The sequence below is a fragment of the Centruroides sculpturatus genome, unplaced genomic scaffold (genome assembly GCF_000671375.1).
Source record: "Centruroides sculpturatus isolate CEXI.00-Female unplaced genomic scaffold, Cexi_2.0 scaffold1344, whole genome shotgun sequence".
Lineage (NCBI taxonomy): Eukaryota > Metazoa > Arthropoda > Arachnida > Scorpiones > Buthidae > Centruroides > Centruroides sculpturatus.
The window spans coordinates 8,489-28,955 of NW_019385699.1; the positions used below are offsets into that span (position 1 = coordinate 8,489).

General features: G+C 36.3%; 1 protein-coding gene and 4 non-coding genes across 5 annotated transcripts; 1 reads left to right on the forward strand and 4 right to left on the reverse strand.

Moving 5' to 3' along the window:
• Window positions 1-6,476: 6,476 nt before the first annotated feature.
• Window positions 6,477-6,560, reverse strand: Trnay-gua. Its single transcript is given in 2 exon segments — window positions 6,477-6,512; window positions 6,524-6,560. It is a non-coding gene; the product is annotated as a tRNA-Tyr (tRNA).
• A 69-nt stretch (window positions 6,561-6,629) lies between these two features.
• Window positions 6,630-6,713, reverse strand: Trnay-gua. Its single transcript is given in 2 exon segments — window positions 6,630-6,665; window positions 6,677-6,713. It is a non-coding gene; the product is annotated as a tRNA-Tyr (tRNA).
• A 425-nt stretch (window positions 6,714-7,138) lies between these two features.
• On the forward strand, window positions 7,139-7,220 carry Trnan-guu. The gene has a single exon. It is a non-coding gene; the product is annotated as a tRNA-Asn (tRNA).
• A 3,201-nt stretch (window positions 7,221-10,421) lies between these two features.
• Window positions 10,422-10,494, reverse strand: Trnak-uuu. The gene has a single exon. It is a non-coding gene; the product is annotated as a tRNA-Lys (tRNA).
• Window positions 10,495-14,205: 3,711 nt separating this feature from the next.
• Window positions 14,206-18,266, reverse strand: LOC111641308 (DEAD-box helicase Dbp80-like). Its single transcript, XM_023387459.1, has 11 exons — window positions 18,122-18,266; window positions 17,612-17,720; window positions 17,288-17,426; window positions 16,857-16,949; window positions 16,665-16,767; window positions 16,428-16,542; window positions 16,048-16,225; window positions 15,618-15,855; window positions 15,188-15,350; window positions 14,913-15,104; window positions 14,206-14,612 (listed from the first exon to the last, which is right to left on the reverse strand). Exons 1-11 carry the CDS (start codon window positions 18,185-18,187, stop codon window positions 14,548-14,550), a joined length of 1,461 nt encoding a protein of 486 aa, XP_023243227.1. The 5' UTR covers window positions 18,188-18,266; the 3' UTR covers window positions 14,206-14,547.
• Window positions 18,267-20,467: the final 2,201 nt, after the last annotated feature.

The window sequence follows — 20,467 nt, forward strand, 5'->3', positions numbered from 1 at the left end:
CGATTCTTTCGTATTTGAAGCAATTTGGAAATAGAAGCGGAATAGAATTTAACATTAGTAAACAATATAAAATAAATATTGAAAATTATAACGAAATAATTACGGCTAATAGATATATTTAAATTAATAGATGTTCTATGCTTTTATCAAAGCGAGAATCGGCATTTAGAGGGCATAGGGAATCTATTGAATCTAATAATAGAGTTAATTATATTGAACTTTATTAATAACTATTTATTAATTACGTCAGATAAATAATATATTAAAAATACATTTAAAGAATTAACTGATCTCCCCTGGAAGTCGGCTTCTTACAGAAACACAGCTTCCCTATCATCAAATGTCACGGCACGCCACTGATGTTAAGCGAAATTTATTTAGACGAATCTGTATGATCGTTTTTTAACAATAAACGGTAACTGCTGATAATAAATGTAAAAGCACCGGTATGTTGTCTAAAATTTCTAGATACCATAAATGGTACTTAGCCTTAAGAATCCTGTCCTCTTCTTCTCTCAAGAAAAGATTATCAAACTCTTGTAAAATTGTATTTGCGTAATATTTCAAAACATCTGGAGAGGAATATATTAAAGAGAGTGCAATACCTATTCTGTTAAATAGTATTAGTAAACCAACAGTATTTGAGCGATGTTTTCGATGAAAACTTCTTCAAAGTAAAATAAGTCTCACATTCCAAGGATGATGGATCAGAGATTGTTTCTCAGAAAATTTAATGTTCCTTTCCTTTCTGAACCACTCGTTATAATGACGGTATTTTCCACTTCATATTTCTGTTTCCATTCCTTAACACTTCGCAGGCGATTTGAAGAATAAGAAAAGCTGAACCTAATGGATAAGGCATCGGTCTCCTAAACCGGGGATTGCGGGTTCGAGTCCCGCCAGGGGTACGTTTTTGCAATTGCCTCCAACTGAATTTTTACACTCGCTGGTGGCTGTTATTTCTCATTCCAAAACTGAAATTACGACAGAATTTTAGTTACGCTGAATGTTCGCTACCGCACAGGACGTTATCTACAATCTTCAGACTGGTTTCGTTTGGAATGCGCAACAGTAATAAAGCACGGACAGAACGGAACTCGTTGTAACTCGAACTCACTTCCGCATCGACTTGACATGCGCGTAAACAAACTTTCACCTGTTCTTTCTTCCTAGTTGATCGTACGAAAAGTACCTGAACACAGGTGTGTCAATAATACGTTATTTCGATTCAAATATCAAATCTTCTCTTCAGGTGCCAGGCGACGCATCTGAGTTTCTTCTCGCCTTCAAATCTTCGAATTTGTGTCGGCCGAGTTAAACGAATGCTTTGATGAAAACAATCACAACGCGAAAAGTGCAACTGGTCATTACAACTTTTATTTGAATTGCAGGCGAAATCGCGAACTGTCGCCTTCGATCCAATCTAATCATTACCTACAAGTTTCTAAAGAACCTCATCATTAAGTCTATCCTCACCAATAAACACACAGATGCCATCCATAAGACGCTGGACAATCTAAATGTCCCTAAATCTGTACATACTTTAGTGGACAAGATTATCAACCTTGGGCTGGACCTAAACATCTCCCAACCAGCAATACACCCAGCCAACATTATTTCTAACAACTTTGACCTACAACACTTTCCATCTGTAAAGGGCCTATGCATATATACAAATGGTTCAAGGGCTTCGGGGGCAGTTGGAGCTGCAGCCTGTCTTGAAGACCCCACAAAAATTTTTTCTGGAAAGCTGCTTACAAATTAAATGAAAACTGTACAATAAATCAGGCAGAGTCACTTGCCATTTGGAAGTCACTCAATCATATCCATAATAACATCCAATACTATAAAGGTAATAAAATCTACATTATTAGTGATAGCCGTACGGCACTGCACCAAATTAAAAATGAAAATTATAAACTTCCAATCATCCAGAACTGTCTGAACACCATAAAGGCATTGGAAGGAAAGGTTCACATAAGCTTCCACTGGGTCAAGGGGCACTCTGGTACCAGTGAAAACGAAAATGTTGATAAGCTTGCTAAAAATGCTCACATTGTAGCTTCTAACTACTCGTACACAGCAATTCCAGTCTCCTTCTTGTGCAATGAACTTCACTCTGTCATCATGGCTTGGTGGCAATCTGACTGGGAAAACAGCCCCACTGGACGCAATACCTTTCAATTTATCCCAGACGTCATCAGGAGGCCTCACCTGAAGCATCTGAGCACGACTCACGTTCTTACTCAAATCCTAACGGGGCATGGTAACTTCAAAAGTTATTTACACAGGTTCCTTAATAAAGGAAATGGACTATGTGACTGTAACATTCAAGAAAAGGACGACTCTTTCCACCTCATCTTTACCTGCACGAAATTTACTCAACACCGTCAACTGCTACTGCGCAAGGTAACTGACAAGGGGCACCATTGGCNACAAATAGCTTTTACTCGTTAAGTATTGTTTTACTATATTCCGCTCTGTCGTCGATTAAATTCATCAATGATTAACTGGATATCCGACTTTTGCACAGTTTCCGCTTCTATGCATAACATGGATACTGCGTTGAGATGAGTTTCAGCTATCTTAGAGCGTAAGTAGCTATTATTTTAGGCTACTTTTAAACAATAAGCTGTGAAATTTGCACAAGAACGGTGGCTCTTATTTCTCATTCGTAACTGAACGTAACTGTTGGCATTTCAAACTGAAATGCCGACAGATTTTCAGTTACGTTAAATGTTCGCTCGCGCACAGGACTATATCTTCAATCTTCGGTCTGGTTTCGTTTGCAATGTGCAACGCTAATAAAGCACGGACAGAACGGAACACGCTGTAACGCGATCTTGACCGTTACTTCCGCATCGACTTCACATGCTCGAAAATAAACTTCCGTCTGTTCTTTCTTCCTGGTTGATCGAACGTGCATACATGAACACAGGTGTGTGAATAATCCGCTATTTCGTTTCAAATATTAATTTTTTTTTTTTCAGGCGTTTCTGTGAGGACACAAACGGTGTTCGAAAGCAGCAGCGGCGGGGCAAGACCTAAATTTGCTGTGGGCAAGGTACTCTTCGCGAGGCCCTCTGGTGGCGCAAGAAAACGGATTTTATAAAATAAAAAGCAGTTGAAACTGTCAAATTTTTATTCCTAAAAATGCAAACTATATTCTTTAACTAACATTTAAAAAAATTAAAGAAACAGAAATTTCCTGCTTTTAGCCTTACTGAACTCCTTAATAATTGTATCGTAATTCAGCTTATATGCTTCAATAGATAAAACTGCCAAAGCTGAAAGTCTTTCCTGACCCATTGTATTTCTTAAATAATCTTTTATTACTTTTAATTTTGAAAAGCTCCTTTCAACGTAGGCTGTACTTACCGGTATTGTTAACAAAATTCGAACGGCAATGTAAATATTTGGGTAAATTTCTTTCAAGTCATTTTCTGTTATGTATTGGAGCAGCTGTTTCACATCTTTAATGAAGTTGGTAAATTTGGGGTCATTGTTTGTAATTCTTCATATAATTCGTAAGGTTGTGACAGATTTTTAATATTTGCTCTTTTGGAATATTTTTTAACTTGCTTAGCTCATAGAGAAAACCAAAATTTTCAAAATGTTGATTTAAAGACATAAATCTCGAATCCATATTGCTTATTATAGAATCAATCGTGGTGTTAAAAAAAATCTGTTTCATACCTGCTTTTGGGAGACTGTATAGGTTGATCGCTGCCTTCATCATCGAGCATCCTTTTCTTTTTGGCTACCCTTTCGTTTTTAAAGTCTTTTGGCAGTTCATAACTGCTATTCTCAATAAATTGACGAGCGTCAGACAAGTATTTTTCGAATCCAGTTTGTCGATATTCTTTAATCCAGTCACAAAACGTACACAAATGTTCAAGAGCATTATTTAAATGGACTTGTAAAGATTGTCATAATTGCTTATGATATTAACACGCGATAATATCTCATACCATACATGTAATGATATGATACATTCTAAACTGAGCATTTCGTTTAAAACCGAATCACAATCACTGAGTGTGTCTGATTGTTCCGTTTGATTTTTTAAGCTTTCGATGCATTCAACATCAAATTGCAATAATACGGCATTCACTGCCTCGATTCTGCTTTCTCACCTTGTGTCTGATAAAGGCTTCATAGTAAGCTTTAATTTGCCTTTGATTAATTCCCAGCGTTTGCTGGAACTTGAAAATACCAAATAAATTTTCTGAATAAAACCAAAAAATGTTTTTGCTGCCACAGAAGAACTAGCTGAGATTCTAGCTATGACAACCGCAAAGTGTAAAAAATGACCTGAGATTAATATTTAATATTCGAGTTTTAACTCCATTATTTACGGAATACTTTACTGCGATACTTTGATTGGTTTTCTAGCCGTTGAGAATCGTGAAAGTAACGTAAACAAACACAATGGGAAATCCCCAGCTCTGGCTGGCAAGGATTCCCCGCGATAGCAACCTAACGCCAGCAAATGTTGCTAGACAAATAAAAAATTTGGTATGTCAATATATTTATCGTTTTATGACGAGTAAAATTTTTTCGTTGAGTTTACAGCTTTTATGTAATGCATAAACCTTCGAAGCGCGAGGCCCCTCGGACAGCGAGGCCCCTCGGACAGCGAGGCCGTAGGCGGTGGCCCACGTCGCCCACGCCTTACGCCGCCTCTGGAAAGCAGGCGCAATTACAGCTTTTCTTTAAATTCTGCGCGAAATAGCGAACTGTAGCCTTCTGTGAGAATACAGACGAGGGTCAAGGCCCTCTAATCGTCAGATCTGTTAGATCCGCTCACTTTGTCACTGAATGGCTTAATTTAACAGAACCCGAGTAGTAAGATTCTGTGTGGGGTTGTGCATAAGGAATATATACTCGACTACGAAAGTCATTAATATAAAAATCAACAATTTAATCACAGAAGACCAAAATAACAAGGACAAGTAAATAAACAACAAAACATAAAACATATGTCTACTCTATGACTATAATCCGTAGGAGAGAGAGAGTTTACAATAACATCATATTACCGTGGTTTAATAGTAAGACCGTAGCATATTCACTCAGTGGGCCGATGGGTATGCTGGACGAGTCGATATGGCATAATCTGCCGGCCCTATGGCATGTTCCTTCTCTTCGTGAACTGCCTTCCTATGGCAAGGTCTGGAAGAACTGCTTCGAGTGTATGGAAACTTGCCCTTTTATCCCCGAATATTACCTCATCTTTTTTCCAGAAACAGTGGCGTACTGTAGTGGGGGCGGCAGGGGCGGCCCGCCCCGGGCAGCACTTTTTAGGGGGCGGCAAAATTTCACAATAAATAATAATAATATCTTGTAAAAATTTGAAACATCCTAATCTATATTTGCATCGCGCCTACGATAGTGCTGCGGCGACAAATCACGGACTGGTGAGATGGCGCCACTCCTCTAGGAGTTTCCCGTGAATCCCGGATTGAAAAACGGGGACAAGGGATTTTCCCGGATGGGATTCTAGGTATTGTTGCCTTTTTCTTGTCGGGTGATCGCTGCCATGAACACGTGTAGCTCTCTCTCAAGTGTACTCGTAAGATTGTTGTAAATAAATGTTGTTTTAGTTTAAAACGTGGTCGTGGACTTAACTAATTCACGTTTACCGCCTTCTGATAAAGACAGTCTTTGTGGAAATGGAAATGGATGGAGAAAGACGGCAAGGTTTCGACTAACCGACGGCAGCCATCCATTACCTCCAGTGCTATCGTCCGGAAAGTCCGGGAATCGGCTCGCCGGGTGAACTAGTAACTTTTTCATCCGAGGAGTTCCTGCGAAACCTGTTGGCCTTTTTCTTCTGCTTGTACGATTCATTCGCGTTCATATACACCATTAATATCCAATAGAACTATTTTAAACAAGTCGCTGCACTACCACCGAATTTTTCATTTCTTGTTCCGTGACAAAACTGAATTTTGGTCTTTTAAATTGAAATAACTAAATAAGTGGGGGCCGAAATTTTCCTCCGCCCCGGGCGGCTGACACCCACGGTACGCCACTGCCCAGAAATGCTGTGTCATTGGACCAGGTGGTGTGCAAAATTCTAAGATATAAGGGGTGGAAGAAGGAAGCAAAACATCCCCATTTCTTGTTAAATGTTGAGTGACATAGCAGTTTTTCAGGATGTTGAAGTTTATAGCCTTTTTAGGTTATATTATTTTTACGCCAAAATTTTCTATCATTTTTAAACATTTTAAGTGAACATTAAAGTAAATTATTTATTTAAGTTGGTTTACGTAGAAAATTATATAATTCCTTTTAAGAGTATCTTCAGATTATCACACTTCGCTCGTGACTTCTGCAACGAAAAATGAAAACTGAATTCTCACAGGACGAGTATTTTGGCATACGCGTGTTCTCGAAACGACATGTACAGCGAAGGTGCGAATTTGCTCTCATAAGTTTTGACGCCGAACGTGACAAAAAAAACAATCACGTCCGTCGAGGCGGAATTGAACTACCGACCTATGGATAGCTATAGCCACTACAGTCCACTGCTCTACCAGCTGAGCTATCGACGGAACGAATATAGCGTCTGCGAATTAGTTGTCATAAGTTTTGGCGCCAAACGTGAGAAAAAAACAATCAAGTCCGTCGAGGCGGATTTGAACCACCGACCTATGGATAGCTATAGCCACTACAGTCCACTGCTCTACCAGCTGAGCTATCGACGGAACGAACATAACGTCTGCGAATTGATAACAAGTGCTTTGCTTCGCCCAATTCGTTTCTTTTTACCTTTTTTAGTTGCACGTTAGGGCTTGTATTACACCGATTTCTCTGCCTGCGCGCGCTTGCAGAACTAACCGGCGCGATTTCAGTTGGTTCGTAGCGGTACGCTGGCATTCCAGTAAGGTAGAAAGCCATATCACTACAGACAAGAAGACGCCACATCGCCCAACCATTAAGTTTTCGGTGTTCGGAGACGAAATACTTACGCTGTGAGACAGTGTCCCATGTTAGCGACGACGCCATCACCCGATCACTCGCCAAATATGGTACGCTACTGAAGCCAATATTACGTGTGCAACTGTTGTTGCTAAGCGTTGTGGAGTGATTGGCGAAAAAGCATGTATCGAAAGATAGAGTTAATTCTAAGGACGAGATGGCCGAGCGGTTAAGGCGATTGACTGTTAATCCATTGGGTTTTACCCGTGTGGGTTCGAATCCCACCCTCGTCAGTACTGTTCTTTTTGGCCGCGTCTTTTTTAACTTGCGCTTAGCTCGGACCGGTCTTGCGGTGTCAAACGCACGCGAAGTAATCGCTTTGTAATATTTTTCTTTAGCCTTGCAGTTTTCCCATTCTTACTTAACAACTGTTTTCCAAAGTCGATCGCGAATATTTTCGCATTCGTTAACGACCAGCCGTATTTATACGAGTTTTAACATCCTGCATTTACCAGCGTCCCACTTCATCTTTAGTCCATGCAGTGGCTCTAGTCTGATGTGTCAGTTGCCCTAGTCTGATGTGTCAGTTGCCCAACGACATTTGGTGACGTCACTGTCGACTCGACTCACTATCGTAAATTTAAGTCGAACATCAATTAGTTTGCAAATCCGCCGATGACAGGATAGTTACGACTGTATAAATTTGACGATTCCAGGTTAAACGACTTGTGCATTTATTTAAGCACGATACAAACTGAAGGAGTTTCAAGTACAGTTCTTTAGTAACGGCGAAGCAGATCCAACTAACAATTAATTTTTTAAATGAACGTAAAAATACGGTATCTCGAAAATTTCGTATTTCATTTAAGATGTAATTTTGGGATGACATCGATGTTTTACTGAACGCCGATGGCATCGGTCTTCTAAAACCGTAGATAAATAAAGAAAAGTAAAATGGACTATATTTGTTTGTTTTAAATATGTCATCGACAGGTTTCATGTTTATTATTAGAACATTTGCATAGTAATGTTAATTCTTCATTCATAAAATTACATTTGACAAAAGAGACTGCAGTCAGTTCAATAAATCCTGTCGTGACATGCGCCTTCAATTTCAAATACAGCAACGACCAAAATGCGTCGAACAATACAAAAATCTCTCGCCCGATTCGGGATTGAACCCAGGTTCGTTTGTTTGTTTGTTTTTTTTTTTTTTTTCATTATTTGTGGTTTTAGGCCGCTTGCCGCTCAGGGAGCACAAAGAGGTTAAGAATGTTATATATTGAAGAGTGTTTGCGTTGGTTAGTGTTTCTAAGTGGGTTTATAGGCGTCCCAAGTAGGGCTCATAAGTTTACGTGTATTTGTTATGTCTTAGTTTTTATTCTGTGTTATATTTTATGTGATGTTTATTTAACTTACCAATTTTTGTTGACCAAGAGGAAGGGAAAGATAGATAGAATAGTTGCAGTATGCATTGCTAACCAATCTGACCTAACCAGTTTTTTGGATGTCTCAGAGCGAAGCCACAGTGAGAAATCCAGCGATAAAGAGCTCCAGCAAATTTGGAATAGAATTTTGAGGGGAGTGCAATACCAGTTTTAGTATGTGCAACAGCCTTCCGGGAGGCCTGTGAATGTTACTGGGAAACTGACCCCCATTTGGGAAGAAAGGAGGTGAAGGAAACCCGGAAAAACTCCACCTGGTCAGCCAGGGAGACGTAGAATGATACTTTTAGAAAATGTACAGGGGATAAAAGTACAAGGGGAGTGCTGGAAAACTTTACCACGTGACAGGGAGATAATGCTTATGAGAATAGATGAAGATAACAGCCACCACACAGTCTCCAACAGGGGCGTTGTCCTGTGTGGTGTGGAATGATGACTACTCTTCTCGATAGAGAGGTTCAGTGCTGGATTCTTGTTCAGTTGACTGCTTCACTTTTTCTTTTTGTTTATCTATTTATAATATCTTTATTGTTAAGAGCAGTGCGAGCAGTGCAGCAGAAGTAGGAAAAGAAAGAATGATCTACGGTTTGAAGAATGATATTTGATTAGGACGATTAGTTGGAAAATTAATTGGAAGGAAGGAGGGGAAGATTTGGTTGAGTATTTTGAGGGGTTTTTTTGTGGGTTGAGAAGAAGAATGAGTAGTAGAGTACAGACAGGAATGATAAGATGAAGGTATATACAATATGATTGACGCGTATCTCAATGGGTAATTATTTATTTTATTTTATTTTATTTTATTTATTTTTTTACCCTCCGAAATGGCCGGTGAAACAGGGCCAGCCCAGAGGTTTTTATAAATATTTTTTATAAATTTTACAAACAAACAAACAAAAGAATAAAAGTGATAAGAGGAAAAGAAACTGTGATGAATATGTACAATGAAAGAGAAAGTAAGAGAAATAAAGTGAATTGAAATGGTGTTAGCATTTAGGTATGGAGGTGATTATATGACTGTAGGATAGTGCCAAGTATGAGTATGAGTTAGATGGAGGGAGTAAATAATTGGTGTTATGAGTAAGAATTGATATTAAGCTGGGCAATGTAGGTTTGTTGTAGTTTTGTCTAGTAGTGTTTGAGGTATTGTGGTTTTAAAGTACAGTTTTGCGAAAGATTTGTTAGAATAAATTAATTGGAGAATTATTTAGTTTGGAGAGGATAAAACCCCAAAGGAAGGATTTGGGAAAAAAATGAGCGTATAATTGTGATATTATATATAGAAAACAAAAGGGGGCATGTGGTATGGTTTTGATGCTTCATTGTACATTAAATTTTATAAAGAAAAATTATTAGGAAGAGCAATTTAACTTAGAAAAGGCCAAATCCTTTTGGAGGCGTTTGGGCTGAAAGAATGAGTGTATTATTTTGATACTTTATTTAGTGTACAGAAATGTGATTTTAATGTGTTACTGTACGTTTAATTAATTAAAATAAACTATTAAATGTAATTTAATTTAGAAGAGCCCAAACCCCATTGGAGGGATTTGGCTGATAGAATGAGTGTATTTTGTGATAGTATATTTAGATTACAAAAGGTGTACGGTATGTGATGGGTTTTTTATGTTTTATTGAGATCCGTTAGGTTAAAGGTTAATACGCTACCTAGTGAGCTAACCGGGCTCTTCTGTCACCTTTGATTCAAAACACTTTCGTTTTCTCCTAGTGCAATATTCTGTCTTTGTGTGGGTAGAACACTGTCGTCATATTCTAATTTTTGAAGTGGATTTTAAAGAAATTAATCACAGCTAGATTCGTCGTGTTATCGAATTGCAATAAAAACAATCGTCGAAGAGTCGATAGTCGTCCAGAAAAAAGCTGTATGTAAAATCAACTCACATACATAGTCTGCCGAACAAATCTGATATTTTCTCTGTATACTTCTTCTTCGCATATCCAGTTAGGAGCGCATTCCTGAGTCTTTGTAAAATGAGATACAATTGCGGCAATCCACAACCACGTTTGGTAAAACGAAGAAAAAAAAAAGCCAATCGACCGAACAGGGACTCGAAACCTGGACCGTTAAGTTAAAAACCTAACGCTCTACCGACTGAGCTATCCGAGCTCCGGTCAATAAACTCTGCACCCCGGCTTAATAACGCAACCAAGTATGAGATCCACGAGTTTTGAGGTTGTTTTAACTTACGTTACTAAATTAATTCTATGTAAACATCCGCCGATAGAAAAACTATCGAATAGTTTCGGATAGGATGTCACCCCGATTGTCAGCAATCAGATGGGAAAGTTGACACATAGGTGTCAGAAAATGCATTGTCATCGTCAACATGGTCGATCACGTGACCTCTTTCCCATGACAAGCGAATAAAAGCTCGAGCCCCCGGAAGTTCAAGGCGATTGAATTGGAAGTTATACTTGGTAACTGCGCAAACCGTCTCCCGAACCTCCATACAACGGCCCCGATCCAACGAGAGGACAAGACACCAGTTGAAGACAGATCACGGTTTCGGACTTCCATACAGTTCGCCATATCGACAAGGATTGCGATTCCTACGAAATTATCGACGCATACTGTTCGTTTCCTCATAGAGGTATTTTTGTTAGCGATTTGTGAACTCTCTCTCCCCGCAACAGGAATAGGCTTAGCTAAGAGCTGCCGTTTAGTATATATTTAGTATTTATTCGCATCTAACTTCCTCTATATTAACCTTAGATCTTAATAAATGCTTTATTTAATTGTTAAACCTGTCTCCTGTCTATCCAAAGACCCTTGTCGAATTGTTCACTCCCCTCGCCACTCGATAGAAAGCCACCCAAAAGATAAAGTAGGCGAGTTTTACCAACTCGATGTGTAAGTGACAATTACGGTTCTGACCCTGTGCCCTCGTATTCTCACAAAAGCATCATTGTCGAGGAGAATATCTCGCATTAAACATATTTTTAGCCTGGGAATTACCGGCATCTGTCTTAAAAATTTACCCTTTTCAATTGTCTCCAACTCTGCGGACGTCAACAAGCATGTAGGTATTGCCGTCTACTTCTACCGACGATCACTTTACTCTTCTGGCATTTTCCACTGAATCCAATTGCAAACGGATTCTGTTTGTCTCCCGATCAGTGCGCCTTGTATCTAAGCGGTTGCGACAACGCCCGACGAAAAAGCGACTGCTGTACTCGAAATTGCTTTAAAACACTCGATCAAGTTGATAGCTTCTTTACATCGCTGCTGATGCTGGTTTGCTTTCGCGACAGCATAGAAAGATCTTGCTTCTTTGCCAAACTGCTATTGCACATCGCGGTTTAACAAACAAAACAGATGAATAAACACGAAATAAAATTATACAAAATTTCGGAGACGCGCACGACTGCTCTCCCGTTGCTTTCCCGCAACCCACGATTTCACGTAAGTTATCTCCCATCACTTTTGTCCTTTCGTGCGAGAACAGCCCCGAATTGAATTGTCCCTCAACCGACGCTTTCCAACGGAATTGTCGCAATGTTTATACATTTCCTATAAATTACATCTGTTCGTACATCTGTATGGTTTTTCTTACAACACAACTATATGAACCCGCGATTCGTAATTCATTCACAAATCGGATTTAATATAAGGAGATAAACGTCTCTCTTCTCTTTGCTTATTATTGTTACTGTGCAAATCTACCGAACACCACGGAGTCGGATAGCTGGAAACGTTTTAATGCATACGATTGCATCGGCAAATTATACTATGTACAGTACAAGTAACAGATACGTTCCCTATTTAACAATTACTTTTTCTTGCAAATTCTCAATATGTACTCATTGCAAGTATTCAGTAGAAAAAGAAATGATTTGCAATTACTACGAATACTTTTATCTTACGTGTAGTCAAAGTAGACTATATACGAAATGTAAAATGTTTCGTTTTTGTGCGTAATAACTCAAGGTATTTCTCCTAGGTGAAAAAGCATTTCGTATAACTTAATAATCATGTAATCGTTTACACAATAACAATGATAAAGTAATTCATATTTATAGTTAATAATATTTATATGAAGAAATTCAAAATTATTTCCTTTATAATAGAAGTTTACTAATTATTATTACCTATAATTATTAATAGATTATATTTACTACCTTCAGTTTTTGAAAGATTTATTGCGCTAAAAGATGACGCCAATATTTTCTTTATAATGAAATTATTGTAATAACAATTTTTATCGTCCGCAGGTGTCGACGCAGTGATATTAAGTTATCAAAGAAAATAATGATCGACAAAAGGAATAGGCTGAATGTCATCAATAGTTCAAAATGAGATATTACCTCTTAACTCTCATCTTGAAGTTCTCAATGTAGATTCCAAGCCCGAAGACTTCATCGCCACTGTCAATGGTGTATGGAATAAAGATTTGTACGTTATTTATCTTAATGTGCTATAGCTCAGAATGTTCTTGTGCAAATTCTACAACTCATTGTTTAAAAGTAGCCTAAAAAATAGCTACTTACGCTCTAAGATAGCTGAAACTCATCTCAACGCAGTATCCATGTTATGCATAGAAGCGGAAACTTTGCAAAAGTCGGATATCCAGTTAATCATTGATGAATTTAATCGACGACAGAGCGGAATATAGTAAAACAATACTTAACGAGTAAAAGCTATTTGTTCGAATTTCAAAGTACTATATTTATGTTTAAAATATTTGCAAAATTATTGCAATGTTTATGCAACGAAACCAATATAATTTACTATTTTAAAACTACCAATAATTCCTTATTCTATACCTCCTGTCTGACTTATTCGTGGACAACGCTACGGAAGTAATTATTTAATGTATATATTCATCAACTAACAAACGCAATAATTTATCGAACCTGTTCGATGTTTTCTAAGATAAACTGAACAAGGCTGAGTACATCAGCTGGTTAAAATAGATGAAAGTACTGTACAATAAAATTATATTTTTGATATATATAAATGGGCATTACTAAAAACTATTTCGAATTGCATATGTGACTGATTATGTTAAAGACCGTCTTGAGATTCGCTTTTGGATCTGCAGCAAGTGAAAGAGGTTCTTTAAAAATCTCTGCGGGAATTTGCAGTTTTCCGTTCTAGCTCTGATAAAAGGTGTTATTTTTCTGAAAAATATAAAATTAAACACTAAAATTAACATTCTTTAAAAGCTGCAATACCGTAGTTTCTCATTAATCCTGTCTCTCCCCCAGGGGGAAATTTCGAAAAAACCCCTTCTTTGTGTGCGTTTTCGTGACGTACAGTACCTAACTGTGTACCAAATTTCAACTTTCACGTTTGGGCTCTGCGCTTATTATTATCATTATCAACTTGTCTCGATTATATATACTGTATAGATAATTAATGTTACTTTAGCAAGTAAAAATCTGTATCCACATCAATGGACAGTGCAGATGAGGATGAAGATGCAGATCTTTAGATTCTAGAAAGAAATCTCACACATGTAACAAAAAACGAAATTTGGATGCAGATTTTTAGAGTTAGAATGAAACGGAGCACAATATAGGACCAATCTAATTCGTATCCTCATCAGTGATGAAGTTTTCGTTCTTTAGATGTTAAAATAAAATCTGTAAGCATTTAAAGATCCACAATATGGATGTGGATGCAGATCTTTAAAAGTTCAAATAAAAAAGAAGACGATCTCCAACTGATTAATAAACCCACTTTACTGATTTACATGCACATCTTCAGATGTTGCGCCCCATTCTGTTTTGTAATAAATAAATATCAAAGAACAGTTAAGACACAATTATCATTAAAGTCAATAATTTTATTTACAACTAAAAATCTTTGCTAGTAAAAAAACACTATACAGCATCCGTAACGTGACCTTTTCACGAGAAACGGTATCATAACGATAACATTGACTATTTTAGATTATCTGTTTACTGATAAATTAAAACTCGGTATGCTTTCGTCACATCAAACATGGAAATATAATATCAGAAGAATCCGTAAAATGTGCTTATGTGTATAAAATGCCAACTCGCGGAATTTACAAAAGTGAACTTAATATAAAAAGCCTCGGTATTACCCTTCATATCTATTTTACACATGGAAATTTCTATATTTTAAATGGTATTCCTTTTACAAAGTTGACAAAATATGTGAAATTTTACGGCACAAGTCGTATCCGAGCACTCAATTCTCTTCGAGTTTTTCGATTTGGTCCACGTCTTCCGCATCCAATCGGGTGATCTTGCGCTCTGAAACAGAAAATTCGTCACGTTTAAAATTTTCATCCGTGTTCAAACTTAAATATCATCTAATCACTAAATTAAAAATTCAAAAATTTGCTAAAGCTACGGGAAAAAAATCGTACTTGCAATTACTTCCTAGATTACACTTATTTGAAATATTATTTGTTTAAATTAATCTAACAAAAGTCTAAAAATAAAAAAATATTCTCGAATGTGCAGTATAACAATTAAAATATTTGTTTTTCTGCACACTTTTACGTGTTAAAGAAAACCTTAAACCGAGTATAATTATCACATTTCACTTACTGAAGCAATCTTCAATTTTTTCTAACATGTCCATTGTTCTTTTTCCATCTACCATGTTTATGGCAATTCCGGATTTTCCGAATCTCCCTGTACGCCCAATTCTATGAAGGTAGGTCTGGCAATCCACGTTACCATACTGATCGACGGGCAAATCAAAGTTTACCACTAAAGTGACTTGTTCGATATCGATACCTATGGAAAAATCGCATCGTATTAATATTATGTCGAAGTGAATGCAATTTCTAATAATTAGACAATAATAAGAGTTTGCCTACCTCTTGCACAAACGTTGGTTGTAATAAGGACCTTCACTTTTGCATCTCTAAACGTCTTGATAACAGCAATTCGTTGCTCTATGGACAAATCGCCAGATAAAAGGGCAACTGCGTGGCCCACTTTTCTCATATTTTCGGACAGCCAAGCAGCAGCACGTCTTGTCTGCAATATTAATTTTAAATATTTCAAGTTTTTATTACAAGAAATGAAATATTTGATTTGTATTTTCTCATTTCTCTGCTTGTTAAGCGAACTTTTCTTTTAATTATAAATGATATTCAATGGGGTGTTAACAATACTACTAATTCATTACAAAAACATTTTAAATAAGAGCTTAATTTTCGTCTAATTTTCTATAATTTTCATTTTAATTAATTCGCAATTACTAGTTTAGAATATACATTAATACTGTAAATAACTAAAACTTACCTGGCAAAATATAATTGCCTGGCCAACGGATAAAACTCCGTAAATATTCGATAATGCATTAAATTTCTCCTCAATATTCCGGCAAAACACGTAATACTGTTTGATGTTGTTCAGGTTCTCGTCTTCTTTCTTGAGCCGTAAAACAACTGCATTAGGCACAATCAATTTGGCAAAATCAATAATTTCTTCGGTGTAAGTAGCAGAAAACATCATCATCTGACACTCGGGAGATAGTTGACTGTTAAAGACATAAGCCATTAATTCTCTTATCAACCACTCGCAGGACATATTAAAATAGCTAAAAATAACTTTATAGATTATAATTATAGAAATATGTCTTGCTAATGTCCTAGGTAAGAAACGAAGACTCTCTTCTTAATTTTACACAGGATTTCATTTAAAAAGAAGGTCAAGATACGCTTTAACTTACTTATGAATTCGGATTGATTGATCGTGATGGCCTTGGGTGGCGATCATAATATCGGCTTCATCCAGTACAAACACCTTAATTTTCTTCAGGTCGAACAGTTTGAATCTCCTGCTCCAATCCAACATTTTCCCGGGGGTTCCAATGATAACTTGCTCCCATATTTTTTCACCTCTGCTCACTAAAGGCAAAAAAATAAGCAATTATTTTATGACTACTTTTGTAAATTGTAAACTTCATAAATGTATAGTTTCAAGCGGCACTTCTAGACCGATTCTGTCACCCAATACTCATCTGTGAAGCGGGAATATTGGTGAGTAAGAGGCTGCTGCATGGATCGTTATTCAGACAGAAAGACGGTAATATTTTAAAACAAGACTTACGTGTTTCTCCTCTCACCGCAAGACGAATTCCAATTTTCGAACAGAATTTTGTCATTTGCTTTGCAACACAGCCGGTCTGTTCTGCTAACTCGTAGGTTGGCGACAAAATTAATAACTAAATTCGAAATAAAATGAATTCAATTTACAAACCTTATTTCGCTTTTAAACTTTTTATTTGGTTTCTAAATTCAATGTTTTGACAAGTTTCTTATATTAATTAAAATTAACGTAAATTACCTGTGGAAATCTCTTATGTGGATCCACTCTATTCAAACCTGCCAACAAAAAAGCGGCAGTTTTTCCCGTTCCACTCTGAGACTGGGCGATCAGATTTTGAGCTCTGTTTTATGACGAAAATTATCGAAATCACATACTTTATAATTGTAAGCTGCACATTTATAAATAACGTAGAAAAGTAAATGTACTCACGGATTGGCCAGTAACGTTGGAACTGTTGTTTCTTGTATTTTAGATGGCGCATTGAATCCCATTTCGTAAACACCTCTCAGAAGTTCTGGACGCCTGCAGATATAAACAGCAATGTGTAATTTTTTTTATTACGTTACTAAAATATAACAAAATAATTGTATAAATAACAATCGATGAGACATTATATTCAATTTATAGTCAAAAGACAGTAAGATTTGTAATTCTTTACTACATTTTGTTTACGTTTTAAAGTCATCTTCTTTTCGTATTATATTTATTTACAGAAATATCCAGTAAATAATTGAAAATCTCATCTAAAATTATACTGTTTTAAACATATGTTTATAACCAAGTCAATTAATGCTATAAGGAATAACACTTTACACTTAAATACATAATATTTCTTTTAAAATGTTCAAAATTGCACTTACAAGTTTAATTCTTCGAATGATTTGACGGAATATAAAGGAGAATTTGGATTCTTTCTCTCAACTTCCACATTTTGAAAAGTACGAACAAGTTTTGTATGTAGAAATTTTCTCATTAATGACTCCTCGGCAAGGGAAATTTCTAAAGACATAAGAAAAATAAGTCAACACATATTCAATTTCTTCAATAAAATAATAATCGTATCCTATAATTAATCACTGTAGTATAATATCTGAAAAATTGCTGGAATTTAAATGAAAAAAATTTAATGGATTTAAACCAATTCATTGCTAATTTTTAAGCGATAACAATAAAATTCATCGTACCGGGTTCATCGGGTTTGCCGCTAACAACAGAATTTTCAGTAGAATTTTTTGCTGCAATCTTTACCGCAAGTTCCACGTCATTTGCAGATTTGATCTTTATACTTTCAAACTGTAAAATATAATTAAAAAATATAATATTATTTCTAATTTTCTGTCAATCTTACTAATTTATTTAAATAAATTGATCTATTTTTTAAGTCTTTTTTAAATAACGAACAAAATTGCAATAAACAATAAATGCGATTTAAAGTGTAGATTTAATGATAAAATAGTAGTCTAATTAGTCAGAAATAAATCGGAACGAAGCACGTGGTAATCTGTCGAATAAATTCAAAACACACTCACGTGTTTAGTAATTATCATAGAAATAAAACAACTTAATTAAAAAGTATTTAAACTTGATCTCTTCATTTTTTTTAAATTAAAAAAAGTTTTGTTAGATTTTACTCAAAGTTCTATAAATGTGTTTGGACTTTGTAAAACACAGACCAAACACGAATCATCACTTACCTTCTGCGATAGACTTTTCTCCTGATGTTCTGCCCATAGACCCCAATTTGCCATCTTTCCATCCATATTTAGCTCCCAAATAACAGATTAAAAGAAATTTTAAAGAAGCTCAATCAGAGACAACTTTAGAAGTGAACTCCGTAGAACTCGATCTCAACGTTTGAAACGTCTGAAAAACGACACTCTCTCGACAGACAAACAAAGCCACCTGGTGTGAAAAAGTTACTGTACTGCTCGACCCAAAGTGTTTTGGTGCCGTGTGCAAAAGTATGCCTCCGGGTAATTGTCACGTTTCTTTGTTTAGTTAATTAAACGAATCCCTTACTAAGCAAGACACACCTGGGCCCTTAGTCTCCAGTTTTTCATGTTACAACTCCCAACGTGTTGAAGGTGTCACGTGGTGCCATCTCACACTCTGACGTCAAATCGGTAGTCTCCAGTTATAACTCACATGCTTTCCCATCTCACCATGCGAGTTGCTCCACAAATCAAATTGTCTTTTTCTTGTAAATTCGTTGTCGAATTTTTTATTGTTCGTTTTCTTATTATTTTCTATATATGTTACTAATACTACTTTTTGTTCTTCGTTTCTTTTTTAAAATAAAATATTGGAGGTTTCCATTTTGCTATAGGACAAAACTTTTAACTATAACACGTGTAAACTAATTCACGTTGATTTGTTTACAACTTGTTACAGTAAAGTTGATTGGTCGAATCAGTATAGTCGCAAACCCAGATGCATTGTAAATAATCCCATCATGCTTAACGATACACGTAAACAAGTGAATATGACCTACTTCCGCTCGCCTTTCGAGCTCGCTCGATGGGTCTAACTCGAGACTACCGATTATGTGAGTCACAGTAACACGAGTGAGTTCGATGACGTCAATTCGAGTACAACACGAAAAACTCGAGACTAAGGGCCCTGGAGCGTAACAATACGCACAAGTAGAAATGTCTTTAAGCGTGGCCATATGCTACAACATGTAAAAGCTCTTTTAAACTAAATAATAATATACTTAAAAGCACGAGGCCTTAATTAACCTGTAACCTTCGTAGAATTAAGGGATATACATTAATTTAATATCTTTAGCTTTGAATTATTTGGGGTATCATTTCTAGATTTCTATATAAAAGAAATCTAGAAATTAACTAATAAAAAACGAATCAAATTTTGACGAAAATGAGTTCTTACTCTTCAAATTTAACGTATATTAATTAATGTGTTAAAACCCTATATTATTACACTTAAAAGCCTTAAAATATGATAGAAATATTTTGTATAGGTAAGGACATTACATAGAATTTATTATGAATTTTAAAAATATGTTATTAAAATATCCCAGGAGTTTTTGTTCCTAGAACTTGATCTGTATTTAAAATGCATTTTTTTCTTCGATATTCTTTCTTCTACTCATAAGCTCCTTGAGGCTAAATCCACTTATCTCATTTGTCAGCAGGTGGGACACGGTTGTCTTCGACCTTCCATTAAGATAAATTTCTATGAATGGCTCGTATTTTCCTGGAATGTGTTTTCCGGAAATCCTTTTCGACTCGTTGCACGAAGTTACAATTCGCACAATAAAACAATTTTTTGGCAATCCGCGGGAGCGTTAGAGAAGACTCTTTTATGAGAATTACACGGTTGATTCGTTCTGCAAATTTTATTGGTCGAGTTTGTTAAACCTCAGTTTACACAACTCTCTTGTTTTTTAAAATGACAAGTCTAAACTTTTATTATTTCGTGGAGGAAATAAAAAATTCAATAAAATTGAGCTTCCTTGAGTTCGTTTTCCAGATACGGAGGAGAGGATGAAATTTACAATCAATCAAATTGGCTAGAACAAGCGCGCAATTTTTTATTCTGTTTTATTTAATTTTTTATGCTAGAGACTACGTCACTGCAGCCGTAGCGACAAATGATGGTCGTTGATGATCCCCGAAACAATGGTATTAACTTGTTACCTGTTTGAATCAATTCATTGTTCGTCCTCAGACCGAAAACAAATTTCGCCTTGTTATAGATTCACATAAAATAAATTCTAATACTATTGAACATACAGTAGACCCCCTATAACGCTTAGATACGTTCCACGCTAATCGAATTTTACGTTGTAGGAATGATTAAATACATGAGCCAATCGCAGCCGATAGGTGTGAACTTTACGGACTAACGAATTATCTTCACATAACAGAAAAATCGCAACGGATCACGTGATACGAGCCGCAGCTCGGTATACAAAGCTAAAAGTCTTTGAAAACAGCTGTTTGTCGACGTTGGCGTGTTATTCCCTTGAAAGTTTTACGGAAAGACCGGTTTCTAGATGGATGTGCATCAGTTACCGT